The sequence below is a fragment of the Pelophylax lessonae genome (assembly GCF_965119305.1).
Source record: "Pelophylax lessonae genome assembly, chromosome: 2".
NCBI lineage: Eukaryota > Metazoa > Chordata > Amphibia > Anura > Ranidae > Pelophylax > Pelophylax lessonae.
The window spans coordinates 550,152,172-550,169,903 of NC_138769.1; the positions used below are offsets into that span (position 1 = coordinate 550,152,172).

The 17,732-nt window shown below is 42.4% G+C and overlaps 1 protein-coding gene across 1 annotated transcript in view; it reads left to right on the forward strand.

Annotated features, from left to right (window-relative positions):
* Window positions 1-13,284, forward strand: part of ITM2B (integral membrane protein 2B) — a 51,433-nt gene extending 38,149 nt beyond the window's left edge. Inside the window, exons 4-6 of the mRNA XM_082247075.1 lie at window positions 5,435-5,545; window positions 8,871-9,021; window positions 12,740-13,284. Of these exons, the coding sequence (XP_082103201.1) occupies window positions 5,435-5,545; window positions 8,871-9,021; window positions 12,740-12,825 (348 nt within the window). The 3' untranslated portion in view covers window positions 12,826-13,284. The remainder of the gene's footprint in view (window positions 1-5,434; window positions 5,546-8,870; window positions 9,022-12,739) is intronic.
* The last annotated feature ends 4,448 nt before the right edge of the window (window positions 13,285-17,732 follow it).

Below are 17,732 nucleotides of genomic sequence, written 5' to 3' on the forward strand. Positions count from 1 at the left end.
AAAATGGGGGGGGGGGGACTGCGTGGGGGTCCCCCCGAGGTTTCAAACCAGGCCCTTCGGGTCTGGTATGGAATTTGAGGGTAGCCCCACACCGAAAAAACGGTGTGGGGTCCCCCCAAAATCCATACCAGACCCTTATCCGAGCATGCAGCCTGGTAGGGCAGGAAGGGGGAGGTGACGAGCGAGCGGAAACACCCCCCCCCCCCCCCCCGGACCATACCAGGCCCCATGCCCTCAACATGGGGGGGTATTGGTGCTTTGGCGCAGGGGGAGCTCTGCACCCCCCACCTCAAAGCAACTTGCCCCCATGTTGATGGGGACAAGGGCCTCATCCCCACAACCCTGGCCGGTGGTTGTGGGGGTCTGCGGGCAGGGGGCTTCTCGGTATCTGGAAGCCCCCTTAACAAGGGTGGCCCCCCATATGATTGGATATGGGGTACACTGTACCCCTACCCATTCACCCCATAAAAGGCAGTGTATGTACATAACAACAGGAGACGTTTTGGAAAGTTTTTTTATTGAAAATCTTCATCCGGACTTCGCTCTTCTTGTCTTCTCCTCTTTTGCTGTCCGCTCTTCTGCTGTCCAATCTTCTGCTCTTCTGCTGTCCAATATTCTGCTCTTTTGCCCTCGGCTCTTCTTCTTCCTCCGGTCCTCCTCAGATGATGTCTCCGGTGATTATGCCGGTCTCCGGTCTCTGCAGCTTATTATATAGCCATTAAGGGCGTGGCCACCCGATGTAATCCGGAGACCCCGCCCCCTCATGTCACAGATGACATAGACGGCTGGAGCAATTTGTTCAAGAAGTATGGGCCTACCTACCTGTTGGCAGGTGCAAAAATGTCAATGAGAGCTACAAAAATTGTTGGCAGTATTTCCGCAAAAGGTTGCGGAACAAGATGATAGGTTAACTCCAATACCAATACAAATTAATATTTGTTATTTTGTACCTATTGACTCTTTAAATGTAGTGGCTGCGTCCATGCATTTTGTTTTTCATTTATTTATTCATTATTATTTTATTTGGGCCTCATGCACACTGGGCTTAATCTGTTTTTTGCAGGCATTTTGCGCGTGTTTTTGTTCTTTTTTTTTTTTTTGCTTGCCCACACAGGCATTTATAGGCATGTTGGAGGAGCTTTTACAGTCAGGAGGGGAGCTGAAGATCAGCAAACCGCTGAAAGTGCCTAAATGTTTCTAGACACGTTTAGGCGAGTTTGAGCATTAATTCATTCCAATGGCCAGAATACATTCTTGCATTGTATGTTGATGAGCACTGACTTTGGGGCAGGCTCACTCTAACATTGTTCAAAAAAACATTGCAGTCATCCATTACCTACTTCTGAGAAACATTTAAAAGATGAGAGATATATATTATTGTTTAATTTAGGCATGCTGTGTGAATAGGAACACATAACAAACATGGGGTTTTCTCAAATTTGACTGCAGAAGTGGAAATATGCTTTAACCACTTGCAGCTCCACCGTATCTATATAAATTCCTGGGCAGCAAGTGGTTATACCAGGATCATGGGTAAGCTAAAGTACTGAATTCTCCCTATTGGCACAGTAAAATGGATGCTTTTACTGTATAAACCTATATTAAGCTCTAAAATTTTAGGGTCTGAATGTCTGCGGAGTTGCTGTTTTGCCTAATGGTGTAGGTTACTGTTGCACTTTAAAATCCATGAATTTATTTCAAAGTATAAAAGTTTTCTGTGTTCTGCAGTATTGTGCAAAAGTTTAGTCAGGTGTGGAGCAATGCTGTAAAGTCAAGAATGCTTTCAAAAATATTTTGATTTGTTTATTATCAATTTACAAGATGCAAAGGGAGCTAACAGAAGATAAATCTAAATATAAATTTGTACAAAGTCAGGGATTTTGTAGGATTAGACTCAGTTGTATGATTAACCAATTATACCAAGCAGGTGCTAATGATCATCAATTTAACCTCTTCTAGACCGAAAGGTTTTACTCCCTTAAAGACCAGGCCTTTTTTGCGATATGGCACTGCTTAACTGACAATTGCATGGTCGTGCGACGATGTACCCAAAAAAATTTACATCTTTTCCCCCCCCCCCCCCCCCACAAATGGAGCTTTTGGAGTTTTTTACTTTCTGCTATAAAACACAGCCAACAAAAAAAATTTTAAAAATCAAATTTTTTTCATATATTTAGGCCAATATGTATTCCACAAAAAAATAAAATAAAAAAAAATCCTAATAGTATATTGATTGGTTTGCACAAAAGTTATAGCGTCTACAAATGATGCAATATTTTTATGGAATTTTTATTTATTATATTTTTACTAGTAATGGCGATGATCAGGGATTTTTAGTGGGACTGCGACACTGCAGCGGACAAATCTGACCTTTTTTTGGGGACCAGTGGCACTAATAGTGATCAGTGCTAAAAAAAAATGCAGTCACTGCACCGACACTGGCAGAAAAGGGGTTCACATCAGGGGCTGGCAAAGGGTTACGTGTCCCTAGGGGTTGCTTACTAACTGTGGGGTGGTTACACTGATTGGGGGAAGACAGAGATCCAGGTTCCTCCATAGCAGGAACACTATCTTTACCTTGTCCCCTTGCAGAACGGCAATCTGCCTTGTTTACATAGGAGGATCACCATTCTATCTCTCCAAGGGATGATCGCAGGTGGCTGGTCGACATTGGGTCCGCTGGACCCACATATTGACATCCCTGCTAGCCAATCACGGTGCGATTGTGCCATCTAGTGGCTAAAGAATTAAACGACTTACAGGTACATTGTTTCGAGCAAAAGCGGCATTTTGCAGCAGTAATTATACGGCAGCCGGTCGCCAAGTGGTTAATACGTAGGTTGAAACAGTCTTTAACTGAAACAAAAACAGCTGTGTTGGAGGCCTAAAACTGGGTGAGGAACAGCCTAACTCTGCTACCAAGGTTAAGTTTTTATATTGTTATGCAGTTTCATGTCACAGGTCATATACTATGGGAAAACTGAGCACAGAAGCAAAACCAGTGGGATCCTAGGTACACCACCTACTCCCTGGGGAAGTCTGGCCAAATGTTGTCTTCATAGAAGAATTGCGGCCAAAAAAGCAATACTGCTGAAATGGAAACATGGCTAATAGCCCGTACACACGTTCCGAAAATCGGACGAAAAATAACGCTTGTGAAAAGATCGGACGATAATCGGATCGTTAGTACACAGCTTACGAGAGGCGATTACGACATTTCGCCCGATATTATCCGGTCGTGCAAGCATAAAATTTTGATCGTATTATAACACATCGTACGATAATCGTATTATCAGTATGTTGTTAGTCTGAAAAAAATGGTGAGCAGTAGACATCATTTCCCCTCACACGCTACAGCGTGGTTACACATACTGGAAGCTTTTGAATCCTCGTCCGAGAAAATTCGTATCGTAAGTAACCACTCGCATTTGCGAATATAATTGAGAGTTCCTAGCAACCAAACCAAAGCGGACGGAACGTCGTCCAATTTTTGGATCGTGTGTACTGGGCATAAGTGACTCAACTATGCATGACAACATAGGCACTGGGGTGCAGAAAAATGGTAGCATGTGCTCTGGACTGAAGAGTCAAAATTTGGCTGCAGCAGGAGGCAGTTTGTTCACTGTTTGGGGAACAGTACAATAATGTGTCTGCAGACAAACAGTAAAGCATGGTGGAGATTTGGTCAATGGTCAATGTGTCCTCAATGCTGAGAAATACAGGCAGATACCTGTCCATCATACCATACCATCAGGGAGGTGTGTTTGGCCCCAAATGTGTTCTGCAGCAGGACAATGACCCCAAACATACAGCCAATGTCATTCAGAACTATTTTCAGCATGAAGAACCAGGAGTCCTTGAAGTGATGGTTTGACCCTGCAGAGCCCTGATCTCAACATAGTCTGTCTGAGAGTAAATGAAAGACCAAAGGATTTAAGGCAGCCTACATCCACATAAGATCTGTAGTTAGTTCTCCAAGATGTTTGAAACAACCTACCTGCTGCTAAGGTTTCTATTAAAACTGTGTGCAAGTGTACTTAGAAGAATTGTTGCTGTTTTTGAAGGCAAAGGATGGTCACACTAAATATTGATATTGATTTTGAATTCTCTTTTCTTCATTTACTTTTCATTTTGTTGATCAAAAAAACTAACACTTCTATTTCTGAAAGCATTCCTAATTGACAGCATTTTTTTTTTCACACCTTCCTAAACCATTTGAACAGCACTGTTTTTCTGATGCCCTAAATACAGACATAATATATTCCTTAACCACTTGCCTACCGGGCACTTTCACCCCCTTCCTATCCAGGCCAATTATCAGCTTTCAGTGCTCTCACGCTTTGAATGACAATTGCGCGGTCATGCTACACTGTACCCATATGAAATTTTTATCATTATTTTCACACAAATAGAGCTTTCTTTTGGTGGTATTTAATCACCTCCTGGGTTTTTTATTTCTTACAAAAAAAGAAAAAAGACAGAAAATTTTGAAGAAAAAAAAAGTTTTTCTTATTTTCTGCGAGTAAATTTTGAAAATAAATTTTTCTCCTTCACTGATGTGCGCTGATGAGGCGGCACTGATAGGCTGCACTTATGGGCATAGATAGGCTGCACTTATGGGCACTGATGAGGTGGCACTTATGGGCACTGATGAGGAGGTACTAATATGGCGCACTGATGAGCACTGAGGGGCGGCACTGATGGCCACTGAGAGGCGGCACTGCTGGAACCTGATGGGTGGCACTGATGGGCAGCACTGATGGGCAGCACCATCAGTGCCCATAGTGCTGCCAGTCAGTGCTCATCAGTGCCTAGATGAGCAGGCACTGATGGGCACTGACTGGCAGCACTATGGGCACTGATGGCGGGCACTGATGGTGGGCACTTAGTGTATTTTATTTACCTTGTGTAATCAGGGCACTGGTGATCAGTGCCCTGATTACATTCCTCGGTGTCCCCGAACGGCTGATCGGCTCTGCTCCTTCCTCACATGCAGTCTCTGTGTGAGGAAGGAGAGCTGGCGATGAGAGATGATCTCATATGTTTACATATGAGATCATCTCTCATTGCATGGGCCGATCACGTGGTAAATGGCCGCTGTGATTGGCCATTTACCACGATCTGTGATTGGCTGTGTCCAAGGGACACGGCCGACACATATTTTCCCCAATGTGGGAGCGCGCGGGGAGCCTGTTTCTGGGAGGCCGTTTAAGACGGCCTCCCGGAAATTCGAGTCCGCGCTGTAGCCGTACTTCGGCTATAGCGCGGATCGGAAGAAGTTAATAGAAAACTGTTAAATAGCCCAGGCTAATTTTTTTTGCTAAAATCAGTTTTCCAAATCAAAAAATATATTGTATATAATTGTGTCACTTTTATATTCTAATTAATTATGTGCTGAAGGATGCTTTGGTCTAACTAGTCTTTTTTCCCACAGAAACTCACTGCTTACCTTGATCTTAGCCTGAACAAATGCTATGTGATCCCTCTGAACACCTCGATTGTTATGCCACCAAAGAATTTCTTGGAGCTGCTCATCAACATCAAGGTATGTTCTAGTATGTTTGGGTGACAGTAAATAGTATGATTACTACTGTGACTGTTACAGAATTTTTTTTTTAGATTTCTTACAATGTTGCGATAAAATCTCTAATTGTTAAAAGCTACAGCCCTTTTGCTGTAGGCAGGTAGAAACAAGTTTATTGTATTGGATAATGCCTGTATACAGGGCCGCTGTTAGAAATCATGGGGCCCCGTACAGCCTACCTAAGGGGGCCCCCCTGACCCCGCCCACCTCAACAAAATACAGCCTTGTCCTCAAGTGATATTTGTTTTTCTCCTGCCTGTTATAAATTTGATTAGACTAGGCTTCAAACACACCTGAGATCATCCCTTTTTAATGAGAATGTTGCCACTGACTGTGACCGGTTCACACATATGCGTTCACGGACATTGCATATGATTGCATATGATTCGGAGCACACTGCTCCTAAAATCACATGCGATGTCTGTGCGGTGCGAATTCAACCATACTGTTTGGCTGAATTCGCACCGCAATCGCAGTGCACTCGCACAGGACCCTTTTTTATGGCCCGCAGCAGAATCCGATCGCATGGTGGTTCACACTAGTGCGATCCAATTCCTGTGTGAACTGTGAGCTCGTACTGTGATATGCGATCTGATCTGGGGTGTCGTTAACTTTGAATTTACACCCCCAGCGTATCGCATATGGCAGTGTGAACTGCCTGTGCTGCGGATGCGATGCGGGAACATGCAGTAGATTTGCAGTGTTCCTGCTAATGTGAACCGGGACTTAGGCATACATTTTCTTTAAAGCATAAGTTGACCTTTGGGAACATGTTCCACTCAATTTTAGGATGGAACATTTAACATGTTCCAAATCCTGCAACCGCCACTCGCTGCCCCTGTGGCAGCAGTATGGGAAGACCTTTCCCGTACTAGCTATCACTTTTTTTTTAAATCAACCCCACATGGCCACGTCATTCATTCACACACCTACCTTGTAGTTCATTTAGTGTGTGAATGAACTACAAGGCCCCACATCCTTTGTGGCTGTCGGCTTATAGTTCTCAAAGACCTACAATGGTGCTGTGGAGCACCGTGGTAGTTCATTGATTTCTTGTCAGTGTATCTGCAAGCCTGTACAGGATGTACAGGCACACAGATATACTGACAAATCTGAAGAAGACCTGCATGGTACCAGGGATCTGCTGATCACTGGTGCAATGCTTTACAGGCCCCAAAAGAAAAAAATAATAAATGCACATCTTTTTTACCTGCAAAGAAATGTGCATAATTTTTTTTTTAACAGGTGAACTTATCCCCGATGCCTTAAGGTACATCTATGATGCCTTTAAATCAGCTGAAGCATGCACTCCAATAATTATTTAAAAATCTTTGAGCTTTTTCACACTAGCATTGCTCTTTGAAGAGTGATCTGCATCCATATCTCTCTTCAGAGAGCATTTGGCTGGTTGGAGGAAGCATTGCATCACCTTTTCAGCACCTGTTTTAACCACTTAAAAATCCTAATAACAGTTGAATAGGATTGTGGCCAGCAGGCAACATGGTGGATGGTCCAGTGGGGATAATTTTTGCTGTGCTAAAAGCTTTATGGTTGTCACATATGTACTTTCCATGCCGCTACATTTCCAGCATAAGGGCTCTTTCAAGCAGAGCTTCTCTGCTTAGCAAGGAATCTGTGAGTGGATTCCCTTGCTGAACTGAAGCTTATCGGCATAGATGTCAGTGTTAAAACATCTGTGCCAGTTCAGTCTGTGTCCGCATACACCACACAGTGGATAGGGGAGACTTGTGATGGCTCTAAGGGTGGCCAGATGTAAATGGCAATGTGTCCATTTACATCAGCCTATGTTTGATCTGTCATGTTTAGGTCTGTATGGATATAAAAGGATGCAGTCCTTTTCCATTTTTTTCAGGAACTGAACAGATCCAGAGGTAGGTGGATGTAAACAGGCAGCAGTTCATTTACATCCAGACTTCTGTAGAGCTACATAGAGGTCTGCACAAGAAAATGTCTGGCAGATCTTAATGGAAAGCTTGGGCAAATATTTCTTATGGGAAGTTGTTGGGGGCCCTAAAAAACACAGCTCAGCCATTTACTGCCCTCCCTAACAGAAATGTAACCAAGCATCTCATGGTTATGATTACCATCATTATAACGATCTGAGCACAGCAGCTGCTCTGTCAGTGTCACTGTTGGTTGCTGATTTTGTTATGGCTGTACTGTTACAATCTGCAACATACAGTACAGCCATAAAGTTAACATAATCAGCACCCAACAGCAATGTGACACTGTGACAGAGCAGCTGTGCAGCACCACCCGTCATCAGAATAAGCCTGCACTTCCCTCTCAGCCTCCAGCCGCCTCACATCAGTCTCTCCCTCTGTCCGTGAAACTTACTGAGGGAGCAGTGCAGAAATGAATCACTCCGCCAGTGAAAACATAGGCAGTGGGTGGCCAGGACCGGAACTATGATATGGGCAGCACATCTGCTTGTCTCCCTGCACCCGAAAAGGGGAAAAAAAGTCCCTCCTCTGCTGACCTCTCCTGGGCCCCTATGTTAACCCAATGGGGCCCAGGAAAATACCCTCTGATAAGCAAGTTGAAGAGGGTATGGTTTTAGAATTTTTTTATTTATTTATTTAGGCAGAAATAACTATAAAGCTGCCCGGGCCCCCTGCTGGACTGATAGAGCCCGGGCCCGGTACAACAGGGCTGGTTGTACTGGCTTATCAGCAGCCCTGCCTGTATAGCTTAGTAGAAAATCTCACTCCAGGGCGCCTATGAAACCCCTGAAAAACTGGGTGCCTGCAGTATGAAACTGATTTTACCAGCAGTGCTGCTGGTAAAAGCACCCCAGTGCATTGTGCTCTCTGGGGTCTGCATTACATATGGTATATTCTAAGAGCCTTCTCTTGCAGGTCGTCTTCTAAAAATGGTGGCTGCGTGGATGGTATGCTAACCTATTGGCTTTAAATGTGAGTCACTGACCTGGAACAAGTATGCAGATCAGGAAATTTTGGAGTAAAGTCAGATCACTATCTGTATACTTCTTTCATGTCAGTGACGAGGGGCTAGTATTTTCAGAAGAAGGCTGCAAAAGAATCCACCTTGTTTCTTTTAATAGCAGGTTTCTTAGAACATGTTTGTGCAGTTCATAGCCATATCTAAAAATCTTCCTTGTTTATGTGACGTACCTAATCAGGTGAGTGCACACAATGAAACTTTGAGACTTTTTAATTTGCATGGCCTATTTTAAACCGCTTTGGGAGACTAAGTCAGTATTTCAGATATAAAATACTTCTGAAAAATGTCTTTCCAATTTTAGGCTGGAACATACCTTCCCCAGTCCTACTTAATTCATGAACAGATGGTTGTCACAGATCGCATTGAGAATGTAGACCAGCTGGGTGTCTTTATTCGCCGCCTCTGCCAGGACAAGGAGACCTACAAACTGCAGCGCAGAGAGCCGGTTCGAGGTAACTTTTTTGCAACCTAGCTTTGTGTCAGAATGAATACACAACAGTGAAACTCTGTGTTTTTTTTTTTTTTTTTTTTGTAGTATTTATAATTGTTTCTTAATCGCTTAAGGGACACAGGATGAAGTATTACGACACATTGGGTTATGTGGCTGCCTTCAGGACATTAGATGTTGGGGAAACAAAGGGGCAAAGGATAGCTCAGTATAACTCCTACTTCCAGCAAGGCTCAATGTCCTCCTTAAGGGGCCTGACACTGATAGCCCAGATCACTGTTCCCAGTCCTTACTGTAGCACCCCTTTAACCCTGCAGGGGCAACCTCCTACTGTCTAAATCTAGGGATATATTCTCTGCTACAATGTCTGACTCTATGGGAAGAATGGCAGACTCAAAAAGCAGGTGCCCCAAGCATGCTCCCGCAGCCTCTTCACCACAATCCAACTCTGAATTCCTTGGGGCTGCAGTTGCTTCTGCACATTTAACTGAGGAGGATTCTACTTTATCCAAATTTAAGTAGTTGGTACAAGAGTCTGTCTGCAAACATAACTTCAGAACTTAAGGATACCATCTCAGTCCTTACTGACGCAGTCCTTGTCTATACTTGAAGCTACCTTGGTCAGCTATACACAAACCTAATAGTCTGGACTCTCTGAAAAGCCCCTAGCACATTTAAAATTGTTTCCAGTACATTCCCCACTGCATCCAGGGTTGTATTAGCCTAACCTGTATAAAGTCTTTGATCCTCCTAAACGGTTTGCCCAGCAATGCCTTATTGAAGAGGGGTTTCTAGAAGTGGACAGTCCCCATGGTGGACCCAGCCATTTCCTGTATTAAGATTCTAACTCTTGTGGATATCCCTGTGTTTAAATTCCTGATGGATAAGTGGCTAGAATTCCTCCCTGCCCTGCTTTGCCCTACAGCCTGCCATTGTGATTATGTCCATTTCCCAGACTTCAGCGATCTGATCTATGATCGTGTCCTGGGATCCTGGATCTATTATCCTAATGAATCCTTTTGTTCTTCTTCAGCAGCTGCAGCACATGCCCGTGGCCTTACTTTTCTCCTTTTTTTGACTGACTAGCGAATATTAAACTCCAGCTCTCCAGCTATCCAGAATCCTTTTTGCACACCTTCAGAAAACCCGTTGACTCATGGAGCATTTCTGCAAAAAGCCTCTTGCGAATGCCTTTTGAGCCACGGATTTCACCTCTTTGGTGAATCCCTGGACAACATCATCGGGGAGATTACCAAGGAGATTACTCTTTTTGCCCCAGAAAAAGTCTTCCTCATGTATGAAGTAGTGCCCCCACTTCTCAGAGTGGGTGGTCATTTGTTGGCTTTTGTGGCCATCTGGTTCCAGCACATTTTTAAGGGTTTGAGTCAAGAACATTATATTCATATGTTACAACCTGTCTCTACCTCCTCCCTATATCATGTTGTCAAACTAGCTAGAGACTGGCAGACCTTCGCCCTGCTTTTAAGCAGCTCCACTATCATCGAGTCATAGCCATTGTCCAAGAAACAGAGTGCTCTTCCATATTTTTTTTTTATTTTTTTTTTTTTATTCAAGCCAATTCACCATCCCCGAGGCAAAAGGGGGCCACATCCGGCCCATACTGGATCTAAAGGTTCCCTACACCTTCTTCCTGGTACAAAAGTTTTGCATGGAACCTGCTAGATCAGTCATTGTTTTGTTTCTCTCCATCTGGGAGACCTTCTGCCTCTGTGGACTTTAATGATGCCTACTTGCATGTCCCTATTTCCACGCATCAATTCTACCCGTATTTTGTTGTGAGCACTCAACATTATTGAATTGTTGACTTTTTTCTCTTTGGCCTGTCCAATGCACCTCAGGTCTTCAAAAAAAGTGCTAGCCCAGTTCTTGCACTGCTTTGCTCTTAGGGCATAGTGGGGTATCTAGAGGACCTTCTATTGAGGGCCAGCTCGGGCTCTGACAGCCTGAGTGTATCCTTTAGGCCCCTTTCACATAGCCCGTCTGTCGGACGGACTCCAATTATCTCAACGGGGGATCGATCCGCCAATCCCCCGCTGAGCAGGAGGATGACAGCTGTTCTCCACACTTTTTCCATCCAGATTGGACGGATCGGATGTCAGTGGACATGTCTCCGCTGACATCTGATGCCCCATAGGGATGCAAGGGGTGACCGTTCAGATCCGCCAAAAAACGGACAGACGGATCTGAACGGTCCGCCTGTGTGAAAGGGGCCTTAATCTCCAGAAATTAGCACTGCCACTGTCTCCTCTGGTGGTATCCTTGCTCAAGGCATTCACGTTTCCAATTTCACTCCAGGACATTTTATCTCAATACCGGTAGTGTAGGACAAGAGGACGCAGCTTCTGGATCATCCCATATACCCGGTTAGCGAAACCAGGCATGGTGGGTCAAAGGTTCGGCTCTGAAATTTGGGGGATGGGGAACCCCCCTATCCTACCAATGCTTTGGAAGGTTCTTGTGACGGATGCTAGCCCACTGCACTGGGTAGGAATCTTGCATATTCTCTCAGTTCAAGAGACTTGGTTGTTAGAAGTTTCTCTTAATCCCTATTCTTGACCTATTGTCTGTGGGGTCATCCAACCAAGATTTATTCTCGCAATGCCATCTCAGTAGCATACATCAACCATCAGGGAGAAACCAGAAGTCTCGCAGCTAAAAAGCGAAATAAATTTAAAACAGACTTGGGTGGAACCTCCCATTCCAACCCAGTTCTCTGTGCACATCCGAGGAGGAAAAATTGTCAGGTGAAATTCCTCCCTTGTGGACATGGACCTTGGAGAATCTTCAACCCTTGGGGGTTACCAGATGTGAATCGCCTGATTTCCGTGTTCAGTAGCAAACTAAGCAGGTTTGGCTCCAGCCTCAGGAACCCTCTAGCCTTTGCAGTGGATGTTCTGGTGACTTAAGCCTCGTACACACGCACAGATTGTTGGCCCTAAATTGTCGGCCGATTGTAGGCTTGTTAGTATGATGCTTCTGACAACCAACTGCGACTTTTCGGCCGAAAAAAAATCTGGTGTGCATGCTATAAAATTTTTGTTGGCCAACAACAGAACGGCCGATTTGTTCCTCAGTCAGTACAGATTTCGGCAGACAAAAATCAGATGAGCAAGACTGGGCATGCTCAGAGAAGAAAAAACACACGGAAAGTCAACCATCACATGACATCACTTCTGAAGTTGGTTTTTGTTGGCCAACAAAAGTCCAGTGCAAGTCTAGAGCACATTTCAACCAACAAACAACACTGGACAAAAGACGGCAGATCGGTCGGCCAACAATCTGTGCGTGTGTACGAGGCTTTAGGGATCAGTTCAACCTGTTATATGCCTATCCGGACAGCAATCTGACAGCAGCTGCTGGTGGGGGGGCCCGGTCATCAGTGAGGTGGGGGGGATGTTATCTTTTTGGACAAGTAGGTCACATTTTACGTAAAATGGCTTCTCAACCACTGATCAGAGCTATCCGTTTGTTCAGCAGAGTCTGCTGAACAGTTTTCCCATAAGTTCATGGTCACTGAAGTGACCATGAGCTTCTAGGAGGAGGAGTGCAGCACAGGAAGCAGTGCTGTAGGTCCATATGCTGGACGGACCTGGCAGTGAAAGGGTTACAGGACTGTCCACACAGAACTGCAATTTTTAAATCAAAATATATTACTTGAAAGTCCTTCAAAATAAATTAAATCTATTTTTATCTTTTCACAGGGAGACAGAAACGGGATCTTCAGGGCTGCTCCAGAATTACTCACTTTGAAAACAAGTTTGCGGTGGAAACCTTAATTTGCCACTAAAAGTAATATGGATACATTGTCGGCCATTTATCAACAGCATAGCCCTGCCCTTTTGTCGTGTGTAGTTATTACTTTAAAGGGAAGGTTTTGTTGTTAGTGGCCAGACCTTTGCACAGTATATTCACTTTCATCTCATTTGATTTTCATCAACAACATTTGTTTTATTTTTCCTTTTTTCCTTTCACTACTAAGTGTGGTATTTTATATTTAAATATATGGGAATTGTCATTTAAATAAGAGATGCTAGACAAATTTTCATTCCTACTGATTTAGTGTAAGACTTTTTAAAACTTTTTACATAGAAACGTCACTGCATTTACTACATATACTGCACTGTTCCTCCATAACAACGCTTAAAGAAGTTAAACTATATGCATTCATTTGCGTCAAGCCTGTTAATAATGCATGTTCATTAAACTAAAATAAACCCCCCACTCCTCCCATATATGTATACATACTTTTTTTTTTTTTTATTTTTTTTTAAAAGCTCAGGACTAACTAAAGTCATTGTTAGTAATTATGGATAAAGAATATAAAAACAAAGAAATATGATATGCTTTAGTGGTCAGTGGCACTTCCACAGCTGGAAATGCTTTCTGTAGTTTGAATTTGAAAGTCAAGTCTTTCAGCTCTGTAATACTTTTTAAATAGAAGTGCTGCCTAAGAGCAAACATGACAAGATACTGGCTTCTACCTTGGCTAAGGAGAACTTTTGTCTGCTCCTCTGACCCTGTTGTCGCCATCGCCTTAACTTCCCTGACTTCTCGACTAAGCTGCATTACAAATTCATTCTTGTCCAGTGGAAATGGCCCAATGGCCAAGAGAGCACTGCCCTTAAACTAGGGGAGAGTGAGTGGTGCCTGGCCCAGAAATCGGGGGAGTATAAGGCTTGGTAACCAAGTGAAACAAAGATCACAGGGGAACGCAAGAAAAGCTAGCCATTACATTAGTTGCACCTTGCCATGTGTGCTCTTGGGTAGGATTTTTACTTTGGGAGGTTTAAAATTACTGACCGGTTTGTTTTTAACAGGGTGCCTCCTTCTGCTTTGCTCTTTTTTTTTTTTTTTTTTTTTTTTCATTTTGACCAATTTGAATACTTTTGGCTTTTTATATATCAAAGCATTTGAAGGAAGAACTGCTACTTAATGCCTGCAGCATATACTTTCATGGGAGGATAGAAGGGTGTGCTTGGTTGCTTTAAAAAAAAAAAAAAACAGTTCTTCATACATAATACAGAAGTACCTGAAGTTATCAAAGTACCCGAATTACCTTTTTTGTTTTCTAGGGAAAAAAAATTTAAGGCAGATTTGTGGCTTTCGGCAACAGTTTGACTTTCATGCACTTTGATTATTGAGGTCCATTGTGGCTGGCAAAACTGTGAGGGAAAACCTAACAAAGGAGAACTGCATTTTGGTGGTCCTGCAAGGGCTTTTCAGAGCGTGATAAAAGTCTTCTTTGCAGAATAGCCACTAAAACACATGAATTGAGTTTTAAACAATGCACTTATCAAGTGAGAGAGTTTACAAAGTAATGTCGGTTCTCTCATGTATGTAAATTAGAATATGGATATTATGCGTTTCGCTGTCATTTGGCTTATAGAACTGTGACCGCTGGATACTCTCCTTAAACCTTCTGCAAGCTGACTGTATTGTATGGCTGGACGGATACTGCTCAGTGCAGCCTGGCAGAATGGCAGAATGTATCTTTTTACATATAGTTCTTTTTAAACCCTGTGTTGTGTGGAGCACATCTGAGGGAACACATTGAACAACCTGCTTGTTGTACAGAACAGAATCAAAGAACTGGAATGACTTCATCAGAATCTCATATAGTTGGTAAAGGTGATGAGATATGGGATCCATGAAGCTTAAATGTTAAGTTTTGCTGAAAATGCCATTGTATATAAATATTTAGGACACTGTCTCTGTGCATACAAGCATACAAATACTTATGGGAGCATTTGTGTACATACATATAGACATACATGCTTTATGGAAAATATTATGGTCTTGGCATTTGCATAAAACCTTTGAGATGTGTCTGTGTTGGTAAGTAACCTGACCTTCAGCTCTATTCCATTGGAAAGCCTTTGCAGGTGTGCATTTTCAACTACTAGGAAAATGCAATTTATTTTTTTCTGTGTTATTGTTTTGTTTTTAAGCTTTTCTTAAATCTGTTTTTAACTGGTTGATGGTTTGCTATGCCCTCTTATTTTAAAAACAGGAGTGGCAATAAAAGAATTAGATGGTAACATGTGTTACTAATTTGTATATAATCGTACTTGTAAAGGAATAAAACTTATACCACCTGTTTAACTGTTAGTCTTGTGTTTTTATTTGGTTTAGATTTGTGGTAATTGTATTTATTGAAAATAAACCTGTACAGGGGCTGTTAGTGTTGACCTTCTTGTGAATATATTAGAAGATTGGCTGTTAGGGCTCATTCACACGAGGGAAGGGGGGGGGGGTTTAAGCGTATGGTTGAGCTGCGGTTTTACCATCCCTGGTTGCCCATCTAAACAAGGACATGCAGCTGCTCAGGACTTTACACATGCTGCAGCAAAAATTAAACTCCTTGTCAGAAGGCAGTACTAATGCAGAACGCAATCCATTAAAGAAAATGTGGCCATGCTGCAAATGTGTGTCCAAAGCACTTGGTTGCAGTTCGGGCTTTTCAGGATTAGAATAGGTGGTGAGGAGGTGAACAGTCCCTCCTAGCCGCCTGTCAGACATCCACTGTGGATCCCTTTTTCAGAGGTTCAGTAAAGTCTGAGCCCTTATTGACCTGGGATAAAAATGCAGAGTTAAAACATGGAGTGAAACCTTTGGATGTCAGCGAGACAACTAGCATATTTGAAGGATGTTTGCTTTTTGACGAAAAAATAATAAATGCACATTTTTTTTTTCTTGCAGGAAAAAAGAAAAAAGTGCATTTTGTTTTTTTGTTATAGAAGCCTGGAAAGCATTGCACCAGTGATCAGCAGACTGCTGATGCTATGCAGGACTCTTGCAGACCTGTCCATGCATCTTCTTGCTCCTACCTCGTACAGGCAAGCTGATACAACTCTTAACAGGAAGACTGAATGAACTACCACAGAGCCATGGTAGTTCATTGAGAACTACAAGCAGACAGCCGCTAAGGCTTTTGGGACTTAGTTTTTCATTCACAGAACACTGAGTGATGCGGCCAGGTGGGTGGAGCTAGTGGGGGTGATTTCCCCCCCCCACTTCTTTCATAGCATAGTACACCCTGAATAAGGGTGTGATGTGATGAAAGGTGAACTTCTACTTTAAGAAGTATAGGTCAGCAATGGCAACTTTCTGACCTAAAAGTAAACACTACCAGATATGTGCCCAGGTCAAATTTCCTGAATCAGGTTTACATACACTTTAAGGAAACCAAGGAAAAAAAAGGGCTAGCCTGGCATCGCTATCTAAGGTTCCCAGAACTTGGAGAATCTATTTTAAGGGTACCTCAACATGGTATCAGGACAATATCCCCCCTGGACAACATCTCCCAGACAATATCCCCCCGGAAAACATCCCCCTGGACTTGGGGTTAGAGGGGGGATATTGTCCAGAGGGGGGATATTGTCCAGGGAGGATATTGTCAGGGGGGATATTGTCCTAGAATCTCTCAACATGTGTATATTTGATCTCTCAATAAAATGGTGTTGACCTGTTGTCTCCAGTCTTCAAATGTAGGGGAGGGGAGGGGGGGGGGGTGTTGAAAGACATCCATTTTGTAAATGTTTTTTTTTTTTTTTTCTTTTTTTTTTTTTTCAATCCATCTAGGAGCTTTTATATTTCATGCTGATGCCAGGCATATCCTTTTGAGTGTTTACCAAGTAAATCTTATTCCTCTTGGCTCAGCAGAGGGATTCACTCCTCTTGTTGGATACTCCTTTAATGTGGATCTTCACTGCACCTGGGCACTACAAACAAAAAACACTATATAATTTGTAATATTTAAAGCAAACTTTCCAATCCATCTATTTTTCTATGCTTTATTCATTTTGAAGAACACCTTCTTTGCATTTTTTTTGGCTGTAGCCATCTTGAGTAAGGGCAGATGATTCATGTAGCATTTTAAAAGGAGTAAACCTATGCGCTACCAGTAGGTATAAGACCTGAAGGATGAAAAATATGTAAAAACGAAATTAAAGTGGAACACCACGGATTGAGCAGCTAATTCAGTAGTGTTACCACATACCACAGTAATTTACGAAAATTAAGAGAATCAGCGCTCTGATCCTTTAAAGTGATGGACCACCCAATAAACGAATAAATATGTTGGACTCAAAGAAATAGATGATGCGGTGTTAAAATCAGATCACAATCACTATCCACAGTGTAGTGTAACAGATGTGAAATGTTAAAACATTAGTGATAAAAAATGTATATGAAAATGTCAAAACTATTGTAATAAAGTCACAATAAATATCCAAGGTGTGGTAAAAAACAATAAAATAATCACTCAAATATTCATGAATAGTGGACAGAATACATAAATAAAAATAATAATTTGAAGTGATTAATGCAGAAGTGGTGGTATAATATTAAATACCAGTAGCTGGAAAATATGGTAGTGATTCAGCTTCTAATAATAGTAAAAAATCAAAATGTGCAAATATAGTGAGAATAATGATGAGATAAGTAATATAAATCCAGAGAATCTCAATAGATAATATATAAATAAATATCCAAGTGCCAATCTAAAACGTGAATAAATGAAATACTAGGAAGTCCATAAAAATATTAATGGCTATAAAAAGATGATTGTGGTGAATAAATAAAGTGCTCAAATATCCATTTTAAAAAATCAGGTGACAAAAGGTGAAGTCAAGATTTCAGTGACAGCCAGGTGCATGAGTAGGTGAGCTAACAATCCAGCGCTGGGTGTAATGG